The sequence below is a fragment of the Camponotus floridanus genome, unplaced genomic scaffold, assembly GCF_003227725.1.
Source record: "Camponotus floridanus strain SB8 unplaced genomic scaffold, Cflo_v7.5 scaffold354, whole genome shotgun sequence".
Taxonomy (NCBI): domain Eukaryota; kingdom Metazoa; phylum Arthropoda; class Insecta; order Hymenoptera; family Formicidae; genus Camponotus; species Camponotus floridanus.
Window position 1 is genome coordinate 126,049 of NW_020229497.1, and position 15,742 is coordinate 141,790.

At 43.3% G+C, this 15,742-nt stretch overlaps 1 protein-coding gene across 1 annotated transcript; it reads right to left on the minus strand.

Moving 5' to 3' along the window:
• Window positions 1-769: 769 nt before the first annotated feature.
• LOC112638714 lies at window positions 770-13,896 on the minus strand. The gene is made up of 9 exons (XM_025410882.1): window positions 13,692-13,896; window positions 13,215-13,481; window positions 5,257-5,425; window positions 4,997-5,152; window positions 4,639-4,849; window positions 2,758-4,539; window positions 2,288-2,622; window positions 1,641-2,233; window positions 770-1,497 (listed from the first exon to the last, which is right to left on the minus strand). The coding sequence occupies exons 1-9, from the start codon at window positions 13,894-13,896 to the stop codon at window positions 770-772; spliced, it is 4,446 nt and encodes a 1,481-aa protein (XP_025266667.1).
• Between the last annotated feature and the right edge of the window lie 1,846 nt (window positions 13,897-15,742).

A 15,742-nucleotide genomic window follows, 5' to 3' on the forward strand; every position in this document is an offset into this window, starting at 1 on the left:
ATTGAGCGTTAAAGATTTATTTATTTTCCTCGGATCTTTCGAGAAGGACGAGCGCTGTTTTTAAATTGCGCTGACAAAGCGATATCGCGCTATCGGCTGCCAGGACCGCCGAACAATCGCTTGGGCCTTCGCCCTTTTTTATTATGCAGCGATGATGTTTTTGAACATTTCCGCCCGCCTCGCCAAGAGCGTTTGGCGAAATTGATATGCTGGCGGAGGATACGCTGCCCGTCGTGCGATCCGATCTATTGCGGCTGAGGCTCGTAATCCCCACGGTCGTTGATGGGTAGCATGACGAGTTTCACGACGGGCCGTACGAATTCGGAAGCGGCGGTGCGCACGGTGACTACCCGAACTTGACCGTCTTCTCCGGGATGGATTCTTGTGATACGCGCGAGTGGTCATTTCGTAGGCGGTGTGAGCTCGTTCCGGAGAAGACAAAGTCGGCCGACCTTGAAGCGCGTCTCTTCGCGCAACCACTTAGGGCGGTGAGTTATGGAGTGGGGGTACTCCTTCGACCAGCGTTCCCAAAAGTGATCTCGCATTTTTTGCAGGAGCTGTCAGCGGGATAAGCGAGACGTCGGTTGATCCAGCAAGGACGGTTCGGGCACTGCAGTCAGGGCGGCTCCTACTAGGAAGTGTTCGGGCGTCAGCGCAGCTAGACCCTCAGGGTCGTCCGAGAGTGCTTACAGCGGCTACGAATTAAGGCACGCTTCGATTTGAGTGAGGAGGGTGCTCATCTCCTCGTATGTCAGCTTGGCGTCGCCAATTACCCGTCAGAGATGATGTTTGAGCGACTTGACTGCGGCCTCCCATATACCTCCAAAGTGCGGTGCTGAGGAAGGATTGAACTTCCACTCGATCCTCTCGGAGATGAGGCCGTCGACGATCCGGTGGCTTTCCGACGTGCCGCGGTGAAGAGGGCTTTCAGCTGAGAATTCGCTCCCACAAAGGTTGTCCCGCAGTCGCTCCGAAGACTGCGACAGATGCCTCGGCGGGAGACGAACTGTCTGAGAGCCGCAAGGAAGGCCTCGGCCGTATAATCGGAGACCACTTCGAGGTGTACGGCTCTGGAAGCAAGACAGACGAAGACTGCTACGAAGGCCTTGTAGGAGCGGTGTCCGCGCCCCTTGGTTGTGCGGAGTTGAATTGGCCCGGCATAATCGACCCCGGTGTGAAGAAAAGGCCTAGCTGGAACTACGCGTTCTCGTGGAAGATCGCCCATCAACTGTTGGGGGGTCGCCGCCCGCCATCGCACACAAGGAAGACATCGCAGGATAGCCTCTTTGACAAGTGCTCGACCTTGTGGAATCCAGTATTGCTGGCGGATTAATGATAGAGTGAGCTGCGTTCCGCCGTGCAACGCTCGTTTATGGCAGTCGTCCACGATTAGCCGAGTGAGGTGCGAGCCCTTTGGCAGGAGGACGGGATGACGCTCGTCATAGGCCAAGATGGAGTACTTGAGCCGACCTCCAACCCGCAGGAGACCCTCGGAATCTAAAAGGGGAGTAAAGCGAGCAAGTGAGTTTGATTTATTAAGTGCAAGGCCCTGACTTATTAATTTTAATTCGGTCCTGAAATTTTCAGACTGTACTCGCCGGATCCAACAAGCTCGAGCTCTTTCTATCTCTTCTGCGGACGGAGTCCGGGGAAGCTCCGGTGAGTGCAAGTGGCATGGCCTTCCTTCACTCTCAGCCACCGTCGACACCAGGCTGTCACGCGTAGGAGTCTCTTCAGGGAGGAGAATCGCACCAACTCGGTGGCCTCGCTCGTCGATGCTGCTGTGGTCTTGACGTGGATTCGGGTGCGCCTCTCCGGCAGGTGCTCCTCGGTGATGTGATCGACGGCAGTCGGCCATGCGGCGGCTTCTAACCTTAGCCAGGGCGGACCTTGCCACCACAGCGGATGACCCAGCAGTTCCTTGGGGAAGAGACCTCGGGAAGCGCAGTCGGCTGGGTTGTCCTGGCCTGGTACGTGATGCCACGCAGCCTGCGGGGTGGTCCTCTGGATCTCGGAGACGCGGTTCGTGACATAGGTCTGCCACCTGGATGGATGGCCGCGGATCCAGCCCAGCGCGACGGTGGAGTCCGTCCACAAGTGAAGTGGCGCAGTTAGATCGAGGATTTCCATGGCGTGCTTGGCTAGGCGGCAGAGAAGCACGGCGGCGCTCAACTCCAAGCGAGGTAACGACACCTGTTTGAGCGGCGTGACCTTTGTTTTGGCGGTGACTAGACTGACAATCCACGAGTCGTTTGATCATGTTCTCAGGTACACGACGGCGGAATACGCTCGTTCTGAGGCGTCGGAGAAGCCATGAACCTCGACGCGGGTGCAAGATGGATTCAGATTGATCCAGCGAGGTACTCGGATTTGCTCGAGTGCTGGTATCTGGGCGTTGAAGGCGACCCAGGCTGACGCGGAGACGTCGTCGAGCGGGGCATCCCACTCGAGTCCTTGAAGCCAAGTTGATTGGAAGGCAATCTTGGCGCGGACCACGACCGGCGCTAGCCAGCCGAGAGGGTCGAATAGTTGCGCCACCAAGGACAGCACGGATCTCTTGGTGACGGATGGCAGCGCAATGTGCCGGGTGGCGAAGGAGAAGTCGTCCGTGGCGGGGTGCCACTACAATCCCAAGGTGGAGTGAGCCTCGTGCGGTCGCCAGTCACGGGTCTCGCGCTGCAACCGATGCTCCGGCGGGATGTTCGAGATTGTAGCTGAGTCGTTGGCTGACCATTTCCGGAGAGGAAAGCCGCCCGCCATGCAGATACTGGACAGCTGGCTGCACATTTCCTGGATCTCCGTAATCGTCGACGCTCCGGTCAAGATGTCGTCCATGTAGACGTCTCGTAGAAGCGCGGCCGCTCCCAGAGGGTACTGCTTTCCTTCGTCTTCGGTTAATTGTCTCAGAGCGCGCATTGCTAGAAACGGCACACACGCCAGGCCGTAGGTCACCGTGCTCAGCTGATATTCCGCAGGGCTGCCTTGCGGGGAATCACGCCACAGGATCCTTTGCAGATCTTTATCGTCCGGATGCACCAGGATCTGCCGGAACATCTTCTCGACGTCGGTGGCTAGGACGAAACGGTGCTGTCGCCAACGGAGTAGCACGTCGGCGAGCGGAGGCAGCAAGTTCGGGCCTACCATTAGGTGGTCATTCAAGGTTTTGCCCGAGGCAGTCGGCGTTGAACCGTTGAAGACCACGCGCAGCTTCGTGGTGACGCTGCTCTTTCGTAGGACGCCGTGATGCGGCAAGTAATGCACCGGCCTACGTGATGTGGCGTCCGGAGTCACGCGAGACATATGGTGCAAGTCTTCGTATTGCCGCATGAAGTCCGCATAGAGAGCATGAAAGGGAGGATCCCGAGCGAAACGTCTCTCCATGCTGAAGAGAACTCGCAGCGCCGTGGAGCGCATTGCCGAGAAGTCTGGCAGCGGGGAAACGACCGGCAGGCGTACGACGTACCGGCCGTCCGCGGACCGCGAATGTGTTTGGCGGAAGAAGTTCTCGCACTCTTGATCCTCGGGCGAGAGAGCTACAGCGGCATCGGATAATTCTTCTTGCTGCCAGAACTTCTGTACGAGAGCGCCCAGATCTTCCTGGACTAGGCAATGATGAGCCGAAGCATGGCGCGATGTGGAAGTCGTACCGACGGCCCCAGACAATATCCAGCCCAACGCCGTCTTTTGCGCCACAGGTTCTCGCAATTTCCCCTGCCGTCCTTCCTGGAGGATCATGGCGTAGACGTCAGCTCCTAGAAGAATGTCCACAGGATCCGTTGCCAAAAAATCCGAATCGGCGAGTTCCAGTCCATGGATGTGCGTCCACGCTCGACGATCGGCCTTGATTCCGCCTTCGTAGAGGGTGAGCTGGGGGAAGACCAAGGCGGTCACGTTTATTAAGGGCCCGTCGCACAGAGAGCGGATCTGGAGAGTGACCTGACCGCGTGCGAGGCCCGTCTGCTTGCCGCCGATTCCATATACGGCGACGGAGGTAGGAGACCGACCCAGACGAAGACGCTGGGCTAAAGCCTCGGAAACTAGCGAGGATTCCGAGCCCTGATCAACCAGAGCGCGTGCTGTGTGCGCGCGGCCGAACCGGTCCATGACGCGAACGCGTGCGGTAGCGAGGAGCACTGACATCGTTGCCTCGGTTTTATGTTGCGCTAAGTGCGACGTCTTAGCGCCTTCGACTGTTGAACATGCCTCGTGGAGGGTCGAATGGTGACGCGCGCGACACAACGAACAGGTCTTTTGGGAGGCACACTCGCTTACCTTGTGCTTTCCCAAGCAGTTCAGGCACAAATCGTTCGTCTCGATGTGACGCCTCTTTTCCTCCGCCGTCTTGCTCTGGTAGAGATCGCAGAACATTATATAGTGATCCTGGACACATAGGGAGCAGCGACCTCGTTTACCGTCCTGCTTACGTGCGTGGAGAGTGCGGGTCTTCTGTGTTAGACTCGGATTCGGCTTGGAAATGATGGCCTCGGCCTTGACTGGCTGCAACGATTCCAATGTGTGAAGCCGACGATCCAAGAAGAGCTGCAGTTTATCATACAAAGGTGGATCGTTGGAATCACTTATAAAGTTCTCCTACTAGCGGCGAGATCGAGGATCGAGCAGGTCGACGACAAGGTACACGAAAAGATCTTCGCCCTCCGTGATCGGGCGCCCAATGCTCTCCAGTGAGCCTACGGTGCTCTTCACGCTATGGCAGAGTTTGCGCAGCTCCACCACGGACTCGTTCTTCAGCTTCTGGAGTGATGTGAACTGGGAGATGTAACTGCGCACCAGGAGCCGCTTGTTCTCATAGTAGGTAACGAGAACATCCCATGCGCGCTCGAAGTTCTCACTTGTCGTGGGCAGGCTTCGAATTAATAATTTTGCTTCTCCCTTCAGGCACGTCTTCAGTTAATGGAGCTTCTCGACCGATGACGTGAGGATGTCCCTTCCGATTAGCGATTGGAAGAGGTCGCGGAAAGCTGGCCAATCCTCGTACTTTCCGGAGAAATGAGGTAGCTGAATCCTCGGAAGAGTCGTGCGAGGAGCTTGTGAGGACGGCTCTAACACCTTCGTGCTAGCTTCCTTTTCCTCAGTCTTGAGGCTACGCAGAAGGTCCAACAGCAGCCCTTTATTGCCGAGGTAGGCATTGCCTCTTCAGCCAAAGCAGGTATGTCGAGTGTTATGTATTCTGAACCGGCTACTTGGTCGCGGTAATTTAAAAGCTCGTCGTTGTGCGCGTCAAACTTAGCCCAATACTTTTCCAAGGACTGCAGACGCGCTTCCACGGCGCCCATCGTGATCTTGGCAGCGCCCAGCTTCATCAGGTTCTCGTGAGTGCGGGCGATTTTGCCGTGGAGATCCGTTGCGGCAGTGATTATTAGCTCTGCCTTGTAACTCATGACGACTTGAATTTCAGGTGACTGATCTTGGGAGCACAGAGAAACCACACCACTTTGCACTCACACCGCGTCGTAGAGAAAAAACCGGTCACTAAATCCGGCTCGAAGGACCAGCAAATGTTAGAGATTTCGCGAGATTAACGCGGGATGCGAGCGCGACGCGGGAGGATGAGAGTCCACAAGTAAAGGAAAGTCGACGATAAGTCTATGTGTATATTTGCTAGTATTGTCATTTATTATAATCAAAAAATATAAATACTAATTACACAATCTTAATTTCAATTACGCGAAACCAATCGGGAAATTCGAGCAGAATTTCGAAATCCGCGAGCAACGGAGACGATTAATTTAATCCGCGAGCGACGGAAAGACGTTTTTCGATAATCGAAGTTTAAGCGAGCGCTTTGAAGACTTTTTAGCAAAAGGCGCGGTGTCCCGCGGGCGCGTCAATTTATAGTGGAGCCCTTCTCGAAAGATCCCGATTTTTCTAGAACTCGGCAGTTACTTATTCAACGTTCAAATTGAGCGTTAAAGATTTATTTATTTTCCTCGGGAAGGACGAGCGCTGTTTTTAAATTGCGCTGACAAAGCGATATCGCGCTATCGGCTGCCAGGACCGCTGAACAATCGCTTGGGCCCTCGCCCTTTTTTATTATACAGCGATGATGTTTTTGAACAAATTATATAAAAAATAAGCAATTATATTTAATTCAATATATTATGTTGATGTATTATTAGACCCTGCGCACAAAATAGAGAAAATATTAAGAATTAATATATTAAATATTAAAATTTTTAAATAACAAAATCGAAAAAATTCTGATATAAATAAAATACAAATTCGGGTATAAATAAGGACTAGGAAGGGCTAATAAATTTGTAAAAGTCCTTTATATTTATACCCGAATTTATACTTTTATATTAAAGTTTTTTTCGATTTTATTTTAAAATCTTAATATTATAGTTAATATTTATTCCTAATAGTTCCTCTACTGTACGCAGGGCTTTATCCTGTAATCCCAGCGCATGACATATTACAGATTATTTTCCTGTAATATTTTCCTGTAATTCGAGCATGTGCGAAAATATTACAGTATATTACAATACTTATAGTCAGTAATTTCGTGTAATATTTTTATGTAATCACCAATATAATTTTCTGTAATCTACTGTAGTTTTTTTCCGTAAGGATTTCAGGAAGAAGTAAACCAATAGAGAGAATAAGAAATGTTCTCTCTCCGCTTGTATCCGCAAAAGGGCGGGAAGCAAAATCGGAGGTGAATCGTCGCAAATCAACATCCACGATGGTGCCAACAGCAACGGCGACAATGCAAAAGTCTACGGAGTCAAAGACACCATCAACTAAATACGACGGCGACAATATGACGGCGACAAGAGCTACAATGACATAGCCGATATCATCAGGGGCTACGACGTATGAAAATATAAAAGAAAATGTACATACAAATATGAAAGTAAGTAACTGCATATTTAATTATTGCGTACTTTTCTTTTTACTTCATGCAGATCATAGATATATTAACATAGACTGCTCATACGGTAGCGAAGAGTGTCCTCCTGAGAGAAAAAGATAGCATGAATTTATTTGTGTTTCTATATTTTTCTGGTGCACGCGTGATGCAATGTAAAGATATTAAAGTCAATAACTTGAAATTGCATTACGCATGTGTCAGAAAAAGACAGATTCACAAGTAAATTCATGCTATCCTTTTCTCTCAGGAGGATACTCTTTGCTACTTTATGAACAGTCTATGTAAATATATCTATGATGCAGTAAATATGTCTGTAAATAATACTTGGATTTTTAAAATTTTTGAGAAAAGTATATTATATTAGAGATGTCCAAAATTTTATTAAATTATTGATAGGTATGGTCGCTCAGTTGTAAATATTTAAAAATATAATTAGAATATATTTACAATAATAATAACATTTATCTCTTATTGTTTGTAATCTGAAAATCTATTATAATCATAAAATCTTTCATTTATTCTTTTAATTCGTATTTATTTTTAATTACTAATTTAATGTACCATATAACGCTAAGACACTTTATGTTTTTAGAAACTTATGTTATAAAAACGTATTTTCTTATTTCATGTATTTCAGAGAATTAATCAAGTCGTGCATATAGTAAAAAGAAAAGTATGCAATAATTAAATATATATAATGAAACAATCGCGCATTTAAAATATGTGTTTAAAGAACAGCAAAATGTCAGACAGAAAATTATTTCAAAGAAAATTATACTTTTAAAAGAAAATTATACTTTAGAAAGAAAATTATTTGAAAGAAAATTATACTTTAGAATAGAATACATTTTTCAATGTAGGTCCTCTTCTATTCTAAAGTATAATTTTCTTTCAAATAATTTTTTTTCTAAAGTATAATTTTCTTTCAAAAGTATAATTTTCTTTGAAATAATTTTCTGTCTGACATTTTGCTGTTCTTTAAACACATATTTTAAATGCGCGATTGTTTCATTATATATATTTAATTATTGCATACTTTTCTTTTTACTATATGCACGACTTGATTAATTCTCTGAAATACATGAAATAAGACAATAAGAAAATACGTTTTTATAACATAAGTTTCTCAAAACATAAAGTGTCTTAGCGTTATATGGTACATTAAATTAGTAATTAAAAATAAATACGAATTAAAAGAATAAATGAAAGATTTTATGATTATAATAGATTTTCAGATTACAAACAATAAGAGATAAATGTTATTATTATAAATATATTCTAATTATATTTTTCAATATTTACAACTAGCGACCATACCTAACAATATTTTAATACAATTTTGGACATCTCTAATATAATAAACTTTTCTCAAAAATTTTAAAAATCCAAGTATTATTTACAGACATATTTACTCCATCATAGATATATTTACATAAACTGTTCATAAGGTAGCAAAGAGTATCCTCCTGAGAGAAAAGGATAGCATGAATTTACTTGTGTATCTGTCTTTTTCTGACACATGCGTAATGCAATTTCAAGTTATTGACTTTAATATCTTTACATTGCACCAGAAAAGCGTGTACCAGCGTGTACCTAGCGTGTACCAGAAAAAGATAGAAACACAAATAAATTCATGCTATCTTTTTCTCTCAGGAGGACATTCCTCGCTACCTTATGAGTAGTCTATGTTAATATGTCTATGATCTGCATACAGTAAACAAAAAAGGATGCAATAATTAAATATGCAGTTACTTATTTATACATTTGTATGCACAATTTCTTTCATATATTTATACGTCATTGCCGTCATCGCTCTTGGTGACATCGGCTCTGTCATGGTAGCTGTTTGCATTGTCGCCGTCGTATTTAATTGATGCAGTCTTTTTGTTTTCATTACAAATTCTTAATCTTTATTATGAAAGAACAAACATGTTATATATGGCTAGTGTTTAATGTACGATGCGTTATTCTGTGCAGGTACAGGAAAAATTATATTTAATTTCATAAGTAATTATAATTACTTATTTATGTAACTTATAATTACTTATAAAATTAAATATAATTTTTACTGTATCTGTACAGAACTGAAATAAGATTTTTACTGTACCTGTACTTATTATATAATAACTTATAATATTTTGCAGTCTTTTTGTTTTCTTTAGAAATTCTAAATCCTTATTATGAAAAAATAAACATGTTATATATGGTTAGTGTTTAATGTATGGTGCGTTATTCTGTACAGATACAGTAAAAATTATATTTCATTTGATAAGTAATTATAAGTTATATAAATAAGTAATTATAAGTTATTGTAAGTAATTATATAATAATTACTTATAATAACTTATAATATTTTGCAGTCTTTTTGTTTTCTTTAGAAATTCTAAATCTTTATTATGAAAGAATAAACATGTTATATATGGCTAGTGTTTAATGTACGGTGCACTATTCTGTGCAGGTACAGTAAAAATTATATTTAATTTCATAAGTAATTATAATTACTTATTTATGTAACTTATAATTACTTATAAAATTGAATATAATTTTTACTGTATCTGTACAGAACTGAAATAAGATTTTTACTGTACCTGTACTTATTATATAATAACTTATAATATTTTGCAGTCTTTTTGTTTTCTTTAAAAATTCTAAATCTTTATTATGAAAAAATAAACATTTTATATATGGCTAGTGTTTAATGTATGGTGCGCTACTTTTATAAGTAAGTATAAGTAGTATTAGTATTGTATTAAATATTGAAATATATGAATATATGAATAAATATATTATATGTAAATAATTGTAAAGCTAGACTAAGCATATTTTTTTCTACCTATTCCTTATCTCCATATCTCCTAAATATAAAAACACTCCTCAATATAAAAACACTAAATATCAATAATATTATCAATAATTATAATATTTCGAACAAAAATAAGAATAGTAATTATTATTATTATAATTATTCTTTCATGTTTATTTTACATATTATTTATTATAATTAGTATTTTTTCATTTTCAAATTCATCTTTATGTTAAATATTAAGTTTTTTCATTTTCAAATTCATATTTATATTAAATATTATTTATTAAGATTAAAATATACTTATTCAAAATATTCTTATTATCTATTAAATTATACTTATTTTTCAAATTTAGAACTACGTTGAATTATATGTGTATACGTATATACGTATATATATATAAGATCTATGTATGTGATTTATATCGATTATTATGAACAAATAATCTTGTTGTTTATTATTCAATATAACTTATACAAATAGAGAGAGAGAGAGAGAGAGAGAGAGGGAGAAGGAAAGGGAGAGGGAGAGGGAGAGGGAGAGAGAGAGGGAGATGGAGAGAGAGAGAGAGAGGGAGGGAGGGAGAGGGAGATGGAGATGGAGATGAAACATCTATCGTAATATCTTGGAACTAATTTGTGGCTATATTTTATTTCCACTTTACCTACACTCACGCATACATACACACGAATCGTTCTACATACTATACTTTTATATTTAACTTCTAATTTCGATTTCAAAGGTTCAATAATGTTTTTCCGTATAATTCGACCCAAGCAAACTTGTTTTTACATTTATACAAACTATATAGCTTTTATATGAAGTACATATTATGACGAGTTTACAGTTCGTCTACAATTCGAGACGCCATATTCAGATAAAAATGGATAAGGAAAACTGTAATTTCATAATTTTTTCTCGTTTTTCATATAAAATCGAAGTTTCCTAGGATTATTTATTGCAATGTATGTATTGCAATCCTACATAAATATTTTCAATTCTGTCAAATTAGTGTGACGAAAGACCAGAACTACGAAAATGGTAATTTTGTCGATAATACAGTCGAGTACAGCATTCCCTTAATGCTATATACATATAAAAATACACACACACACACACACACACACACACACACACACACACACACACACACACATATATATATATATATATATATTGTGACGTTGCCGTCCTGTCGCGCGTCCATCCGCCCCGATAATTTTAACGGAGCGCGGGTCGAGCGGCCGCGTCAGAATCTGCATCGAGAGAACATTATCGAGCTCCCCGGAGAGACGAACAATATTATTATGTTTTTCGCGTTTATTAATTTTATTTGTCATTTTCTTTGTATCGAGCGAATTTCGGGCAACCCGCCGGAGAAGATCCGGAGGGCGAGAGGGCAGCGAGGAACTTCGAGCGACCGGTGACATGGCGCTTTTCGACAACCGACAGCGAAGGAAATAGCGCCAGTGAAATCGGACCACAGGACGCCGAGGAGGGTAACATCACCCCTCCTCCGATAGTAAGGACGGAGGCCCGACCTAGGCTACCCTCCGAGAGGAGAGAGAGCAACGGCAGAACCTCCACCGGGCCATTACGAATGGGCCCGCGACAGCGGAATTTTAATTTGAGGCCGTTGCGCGCCAGGCGCTGAAATACTTCGCATTTCGCAAGGCACCAGGATCTTTCGCGTGCCGCGATATGATTGGCCGCGGGGCTGCGCACCCCTCTACGCGGTCATTGACGCCGCTATCGACCCGGGATGGAGAGATCCAGGGATCATTCTGGTGCGGGCGCTCGATTAAGTCAGACACAGTTTGTCGTCGTTGTCGTTTACTGTAAGTTTTGTCTGTCGCCGTCGCCGAGCTACTTGCAGAGGACGAGGCCGAGGACCTTCCCCAGCACGAGGATTCGTATCAGTGAGGTTGCCCATCCTTTTATTTGTGAGCCACATACGCGATTCGGTCCGCCAGCCGACCGTCCTGCCGCCGTCGCCATTTTCGTATTTCGCGATCGTTCAGGCTCGGTATCGAGCCGTCGATATTTTGTGAATTTTCGGGCGATCGGAGGCAAGCGACCGAGGAAAAGCGACATTTGCTTTGAATAATGTCTTATTATTCGTGCCAGGATTAATTTGATTGTGTATTGTGCTTTCTTATTTTTTTTTGTTTGAATTTATTGTGAACCGTCGTTTTCAATCTGATTTGTTATTCAAGTTTAATTTTACATTTTTCTTTTATATTATTTCTCTACTAATAAATTTGTTATATTTCTTTGTTAAAATCGCGTAATTTATTTGAGTGTTAGTCTCTCGTGATTATCGATATCGGTCATTGCGTCTGTCGCATTTTGAATTAGTGAAGTCTCGCATAATCAATTGACTTTCTTCCAAGACCCCTCCCCTCTACCGTTAGGCGAGCTAGTCGGCCCGTGGCGAAGCAAGTTATTATTTTTCGCGTTCTTTGACGTTTCGTGGAAAACGTGATGCGTGAAAGATCGCATCTGGCGCCCAACCTATCGAGATATCGAAAACGGCCTCCGCTCTGCCGCGGTTCGCGCGAAAACGCCCTCCATCTCTGTTCCTCAGAGCGCGAGTACATTAATTTCGCTATTTTTTTTTGACGGCGTTTTCGCTCCCCCGCGCACGCTCCCCTTCACCACCTCGAGGAGTGTCGCGAATAATTTAAATTTGAATTGAAAATAAACGTCGCAATATACAGGGTGTCCAAAAAAGATGGAGACCCCGAATTTTCTTGAAAGGATGACGTTTCTGAAAAAAATGTTTCAGACAAAAATTGTAGGGTTCAAAAAGATCTATTTACTGATGTTATCAGTTTGACATTGAATGGCGTGGCCAAGGTCACGTCAAGGTCACGTCAAGGTCACATCAATTTTTTTAAACGAAATACCTTATTTTTCATAACAGAATCTAATAGCTAATGTTAAGAGCTTTACAAAACACTATAATAAAATTATTTTTCGTTAAGTATTTTTCGACTTATGAGACTTAAAAGTTACAGTACCGTCGGCATTAGCATTACCCAAGGTGTACCGCGTGGAGGTTGCCCAATCGGATTAACCTCTTGTGTGTGTGTGTTGCTGGCGGGACGCAATGTTGATTTAAAAAGCTCTTGACATCATTTGATCAACAAAAGCAGGATAGGTCTATCCGATCAGTGAAGCAAGATAGAGGACTATCAGACTAATGAAGGCAAGATAGATGGATAGATCTGAATTTTTATTTCAGCAGATGTTCAAAATGTGCACCATTTACGGTTTGACAATGTGCTATCCGATCATGAAAAGCCGAAATAGCATTCCTGATGAAATTGGAATCAATCTGCGCAACTTCATCGACGATTCGTCGGCGAAGATTATTCAGATTTCTTGGGTTTGTCTTATAAACTTTGCTTTTTAGATAACCCCACAAGAAGAAATCTAGAGGCGACAAATCGGGTGATCGTGGTGGCCATTCAATCTCTCGACCTATCCAGCGATTAGGAAATTCAAATAATTACGAACATCTCTACCAAAATGAGGTGCCGCGCCATCCTGTTGAAACCACGTTTGCGCAAAGTTGTCACCTACAATCTGCCGAACTGCCGGAACTATCTCATTTCTCAACATTTCTTCATATTTTGCTGCCGTCAAATTACCCTCAATAAAAAATGGACCAATTATTTGATTATTTAGAATACCCGCCCAGACGTTGCATTTTTCCGGATATTGAGTGTGAGCTTCCATCATCCAGCAAGGGTTGCCGTCGTTCCAAAATCTACAATTGTCTATTGACATTACCCTTTAACTCAAAAGTAGCCTCGTCTGAAAATATTATTTGGTAAAGAAAGTTTGGATTGGCATCAATTCGCGTCATCATCACCTCACAAAGTTCTAAACGTCGGTCAAAATCATCTTCACTCAATTCTTGTACAAGGTGAACTTTGTATGGGTAAAACTTGAGTTTTTTTTTAAGATGTTATGCATTGACCCCCTACTAATGTCGTGTTGCTGAGCTGCTTTACGAATGCTGAGGTGTGGATCTTCAACGAATGATTGCGCAGCATCCATTTGCTTTTCTTCACTAGTTGCTAATACTGGGCGTCCAGGTATTGGGCGATTTTTCACGCTGCTAGTTTCCTCGAAGCGTTTGATTGTTCTTTCAACGGTGGATTTAGAGATAGCGTTGTTTTCATCGCGCATTGTTTGGTTGAATAGCTGCAAAACTTCATTGTAAGACCTTTTACGATCCTCCCAACTCCGCATCATTAAAAGAGATATTCTCTCTTTTTCTGTAAGATTTGGCATAATTAATAAATAATTGTAATTTATATATATATATATATATATATATATATATATAAATTTATATATTAAGACATTCCTGTTGCTGAGTACATGTACATCACAATTTATTCTATTATTGCAGCTACTAAAAGAAACAAATTACTCTTGGCTTTCAAGCGTTTGTTTAATATAAATAAAGGTATGTGAAAATGAATATTGAATTTGTAACGGTGCACTCCGATGCACCGTTCCGAATTCCCGGCAATGACATCAGCCGGAAGCTGCCGCCCGGCAGAACACCCGCCGGGCAGAGGCAGGGGCGCGATGCGCCCACATTTTTAATACTTGTAAAACCGGGGCCGTTGTAAAAATCCAAAACGGTCGAGAATTGCCGAGCGAAGCCGACGCGGCCCGACCGACCGACCGGCGAAAACCCGCGCTCGGCGCAAACCCGAATCCCTCCGAACGGGCCCGACCGTACCGTACCGCAATTAACCCGTTCGGAAGGGGTAAACCGCCGCGCGCCGACGCGGGTAATTAGCCGGTATAAAAAGGCCGTGTTTCGGCTAATAGATACATTCTCCTGTTCCGCTCTAAGCTGTACGCTTAAGAGAATTTACCAGACACCTGAAAACCGGCACTACCGCCCCGATCAAGCAGGTTGAGAGTGCTCAGCCTAAGCCGAGAGTTCTCGCTATCGCGCGGGGTACTGCCTCCATCCGCTCCTCCACATCCCGGCTGGCAAAACCCACGGAAGGTGGAGTTCAGAGCCGCCCCGATCGAGAGTTCTCGAGGCCAGCTGTTTTCAAACGCGATTCCAACTTATTCGCGCGAGATTTCAGTTCGCGGAGATCGCATATTACTTCGCGAAAATAACTTGTTGTTTCTCGGAATCCACCGGCTCTTTCGTCGTACACGGGATTCCCGGAACGACGGGATTCCCCGTGCAAGAAACGCGACAAAAACACCGTCATAATAACGCGAGGTCTTCGACCGATACCGAGCGCATATCCGCACGCGTCAAAACAACGTTTTTATACACGCGTATTATACCAGCGAGAAATCGAGTTCACGCACCACGATTATACCGGCGCATTCAACCACCTGCATTCTGCACGCGCATTTAAACAGTTTATACCGCAAATACGCTCACATTTATACTCGCCACGCAAATAGTACCATACACAATAGTACGCAATAGTATCATACACTCGAACACGCTCACATCTATAATCGCAGCGAGACACACACCCGACTTGTATACACGCCTTGATTTGAATAAATACTTTTTTTTCTTTTACATCACAAATTCGCTCACCATTCATTACCCCGAATCCGACGAGTTATCCGTAATCTAATCTCCGGGGAAAAACGGAACGTTACAAATTAAATGATTTTATGTGTAATATCATAGATTACAATTAATAATGAATACAATATCTCTATTTCCAGGTGACACTGAGTATTGAGATACTCATTTTTATAGCGGCTGCTCTCTGGCGCTGAGTTTCGGCTGCCATAAGCGCTGCATTAAAAAATTGGCTGCTATAAGCGCTGAATAAAAGACTCAGCTGCATTAGTATTAGCGCTAGTCTTGCTTTATGTCAGAGCTCGGCAAGAACTGCACATTTCGGCCGATTTTCAGCTGGCTCCGCCTAGCGCGTCCCCCGTTACCTCGCCATCTCGCGCAAAGTCTACGAGCCGCTCGGCGCTCAGGAGCGGGCGTATGGCAATAGCTTTCCACGTCACCTATGAGATACTA

Coding starts and splice junctions, on each gene's coding strand:
- LOC112638714 (XM_025410882.1), bottom strand. CDS start 13,896: ATGCGCGATGAAAACAACGCTATCTCTAAATCCACCGTTGAAAGAACA. Junction 4,540..4,638: donor CGGAGGGCGAAGATCTTTTC/GTGTACCTTGTC, acceptor GATAAACTGCAG/CTCTTCTTGGATCGTCGGCT. Junction 2,234..2,287: donor TCCGACGCCTCAGAACGAGC/GTATTCCGCCGT, acceptor GTGGATTGTCAG/TCTAGTCACCGCCAAAACAA.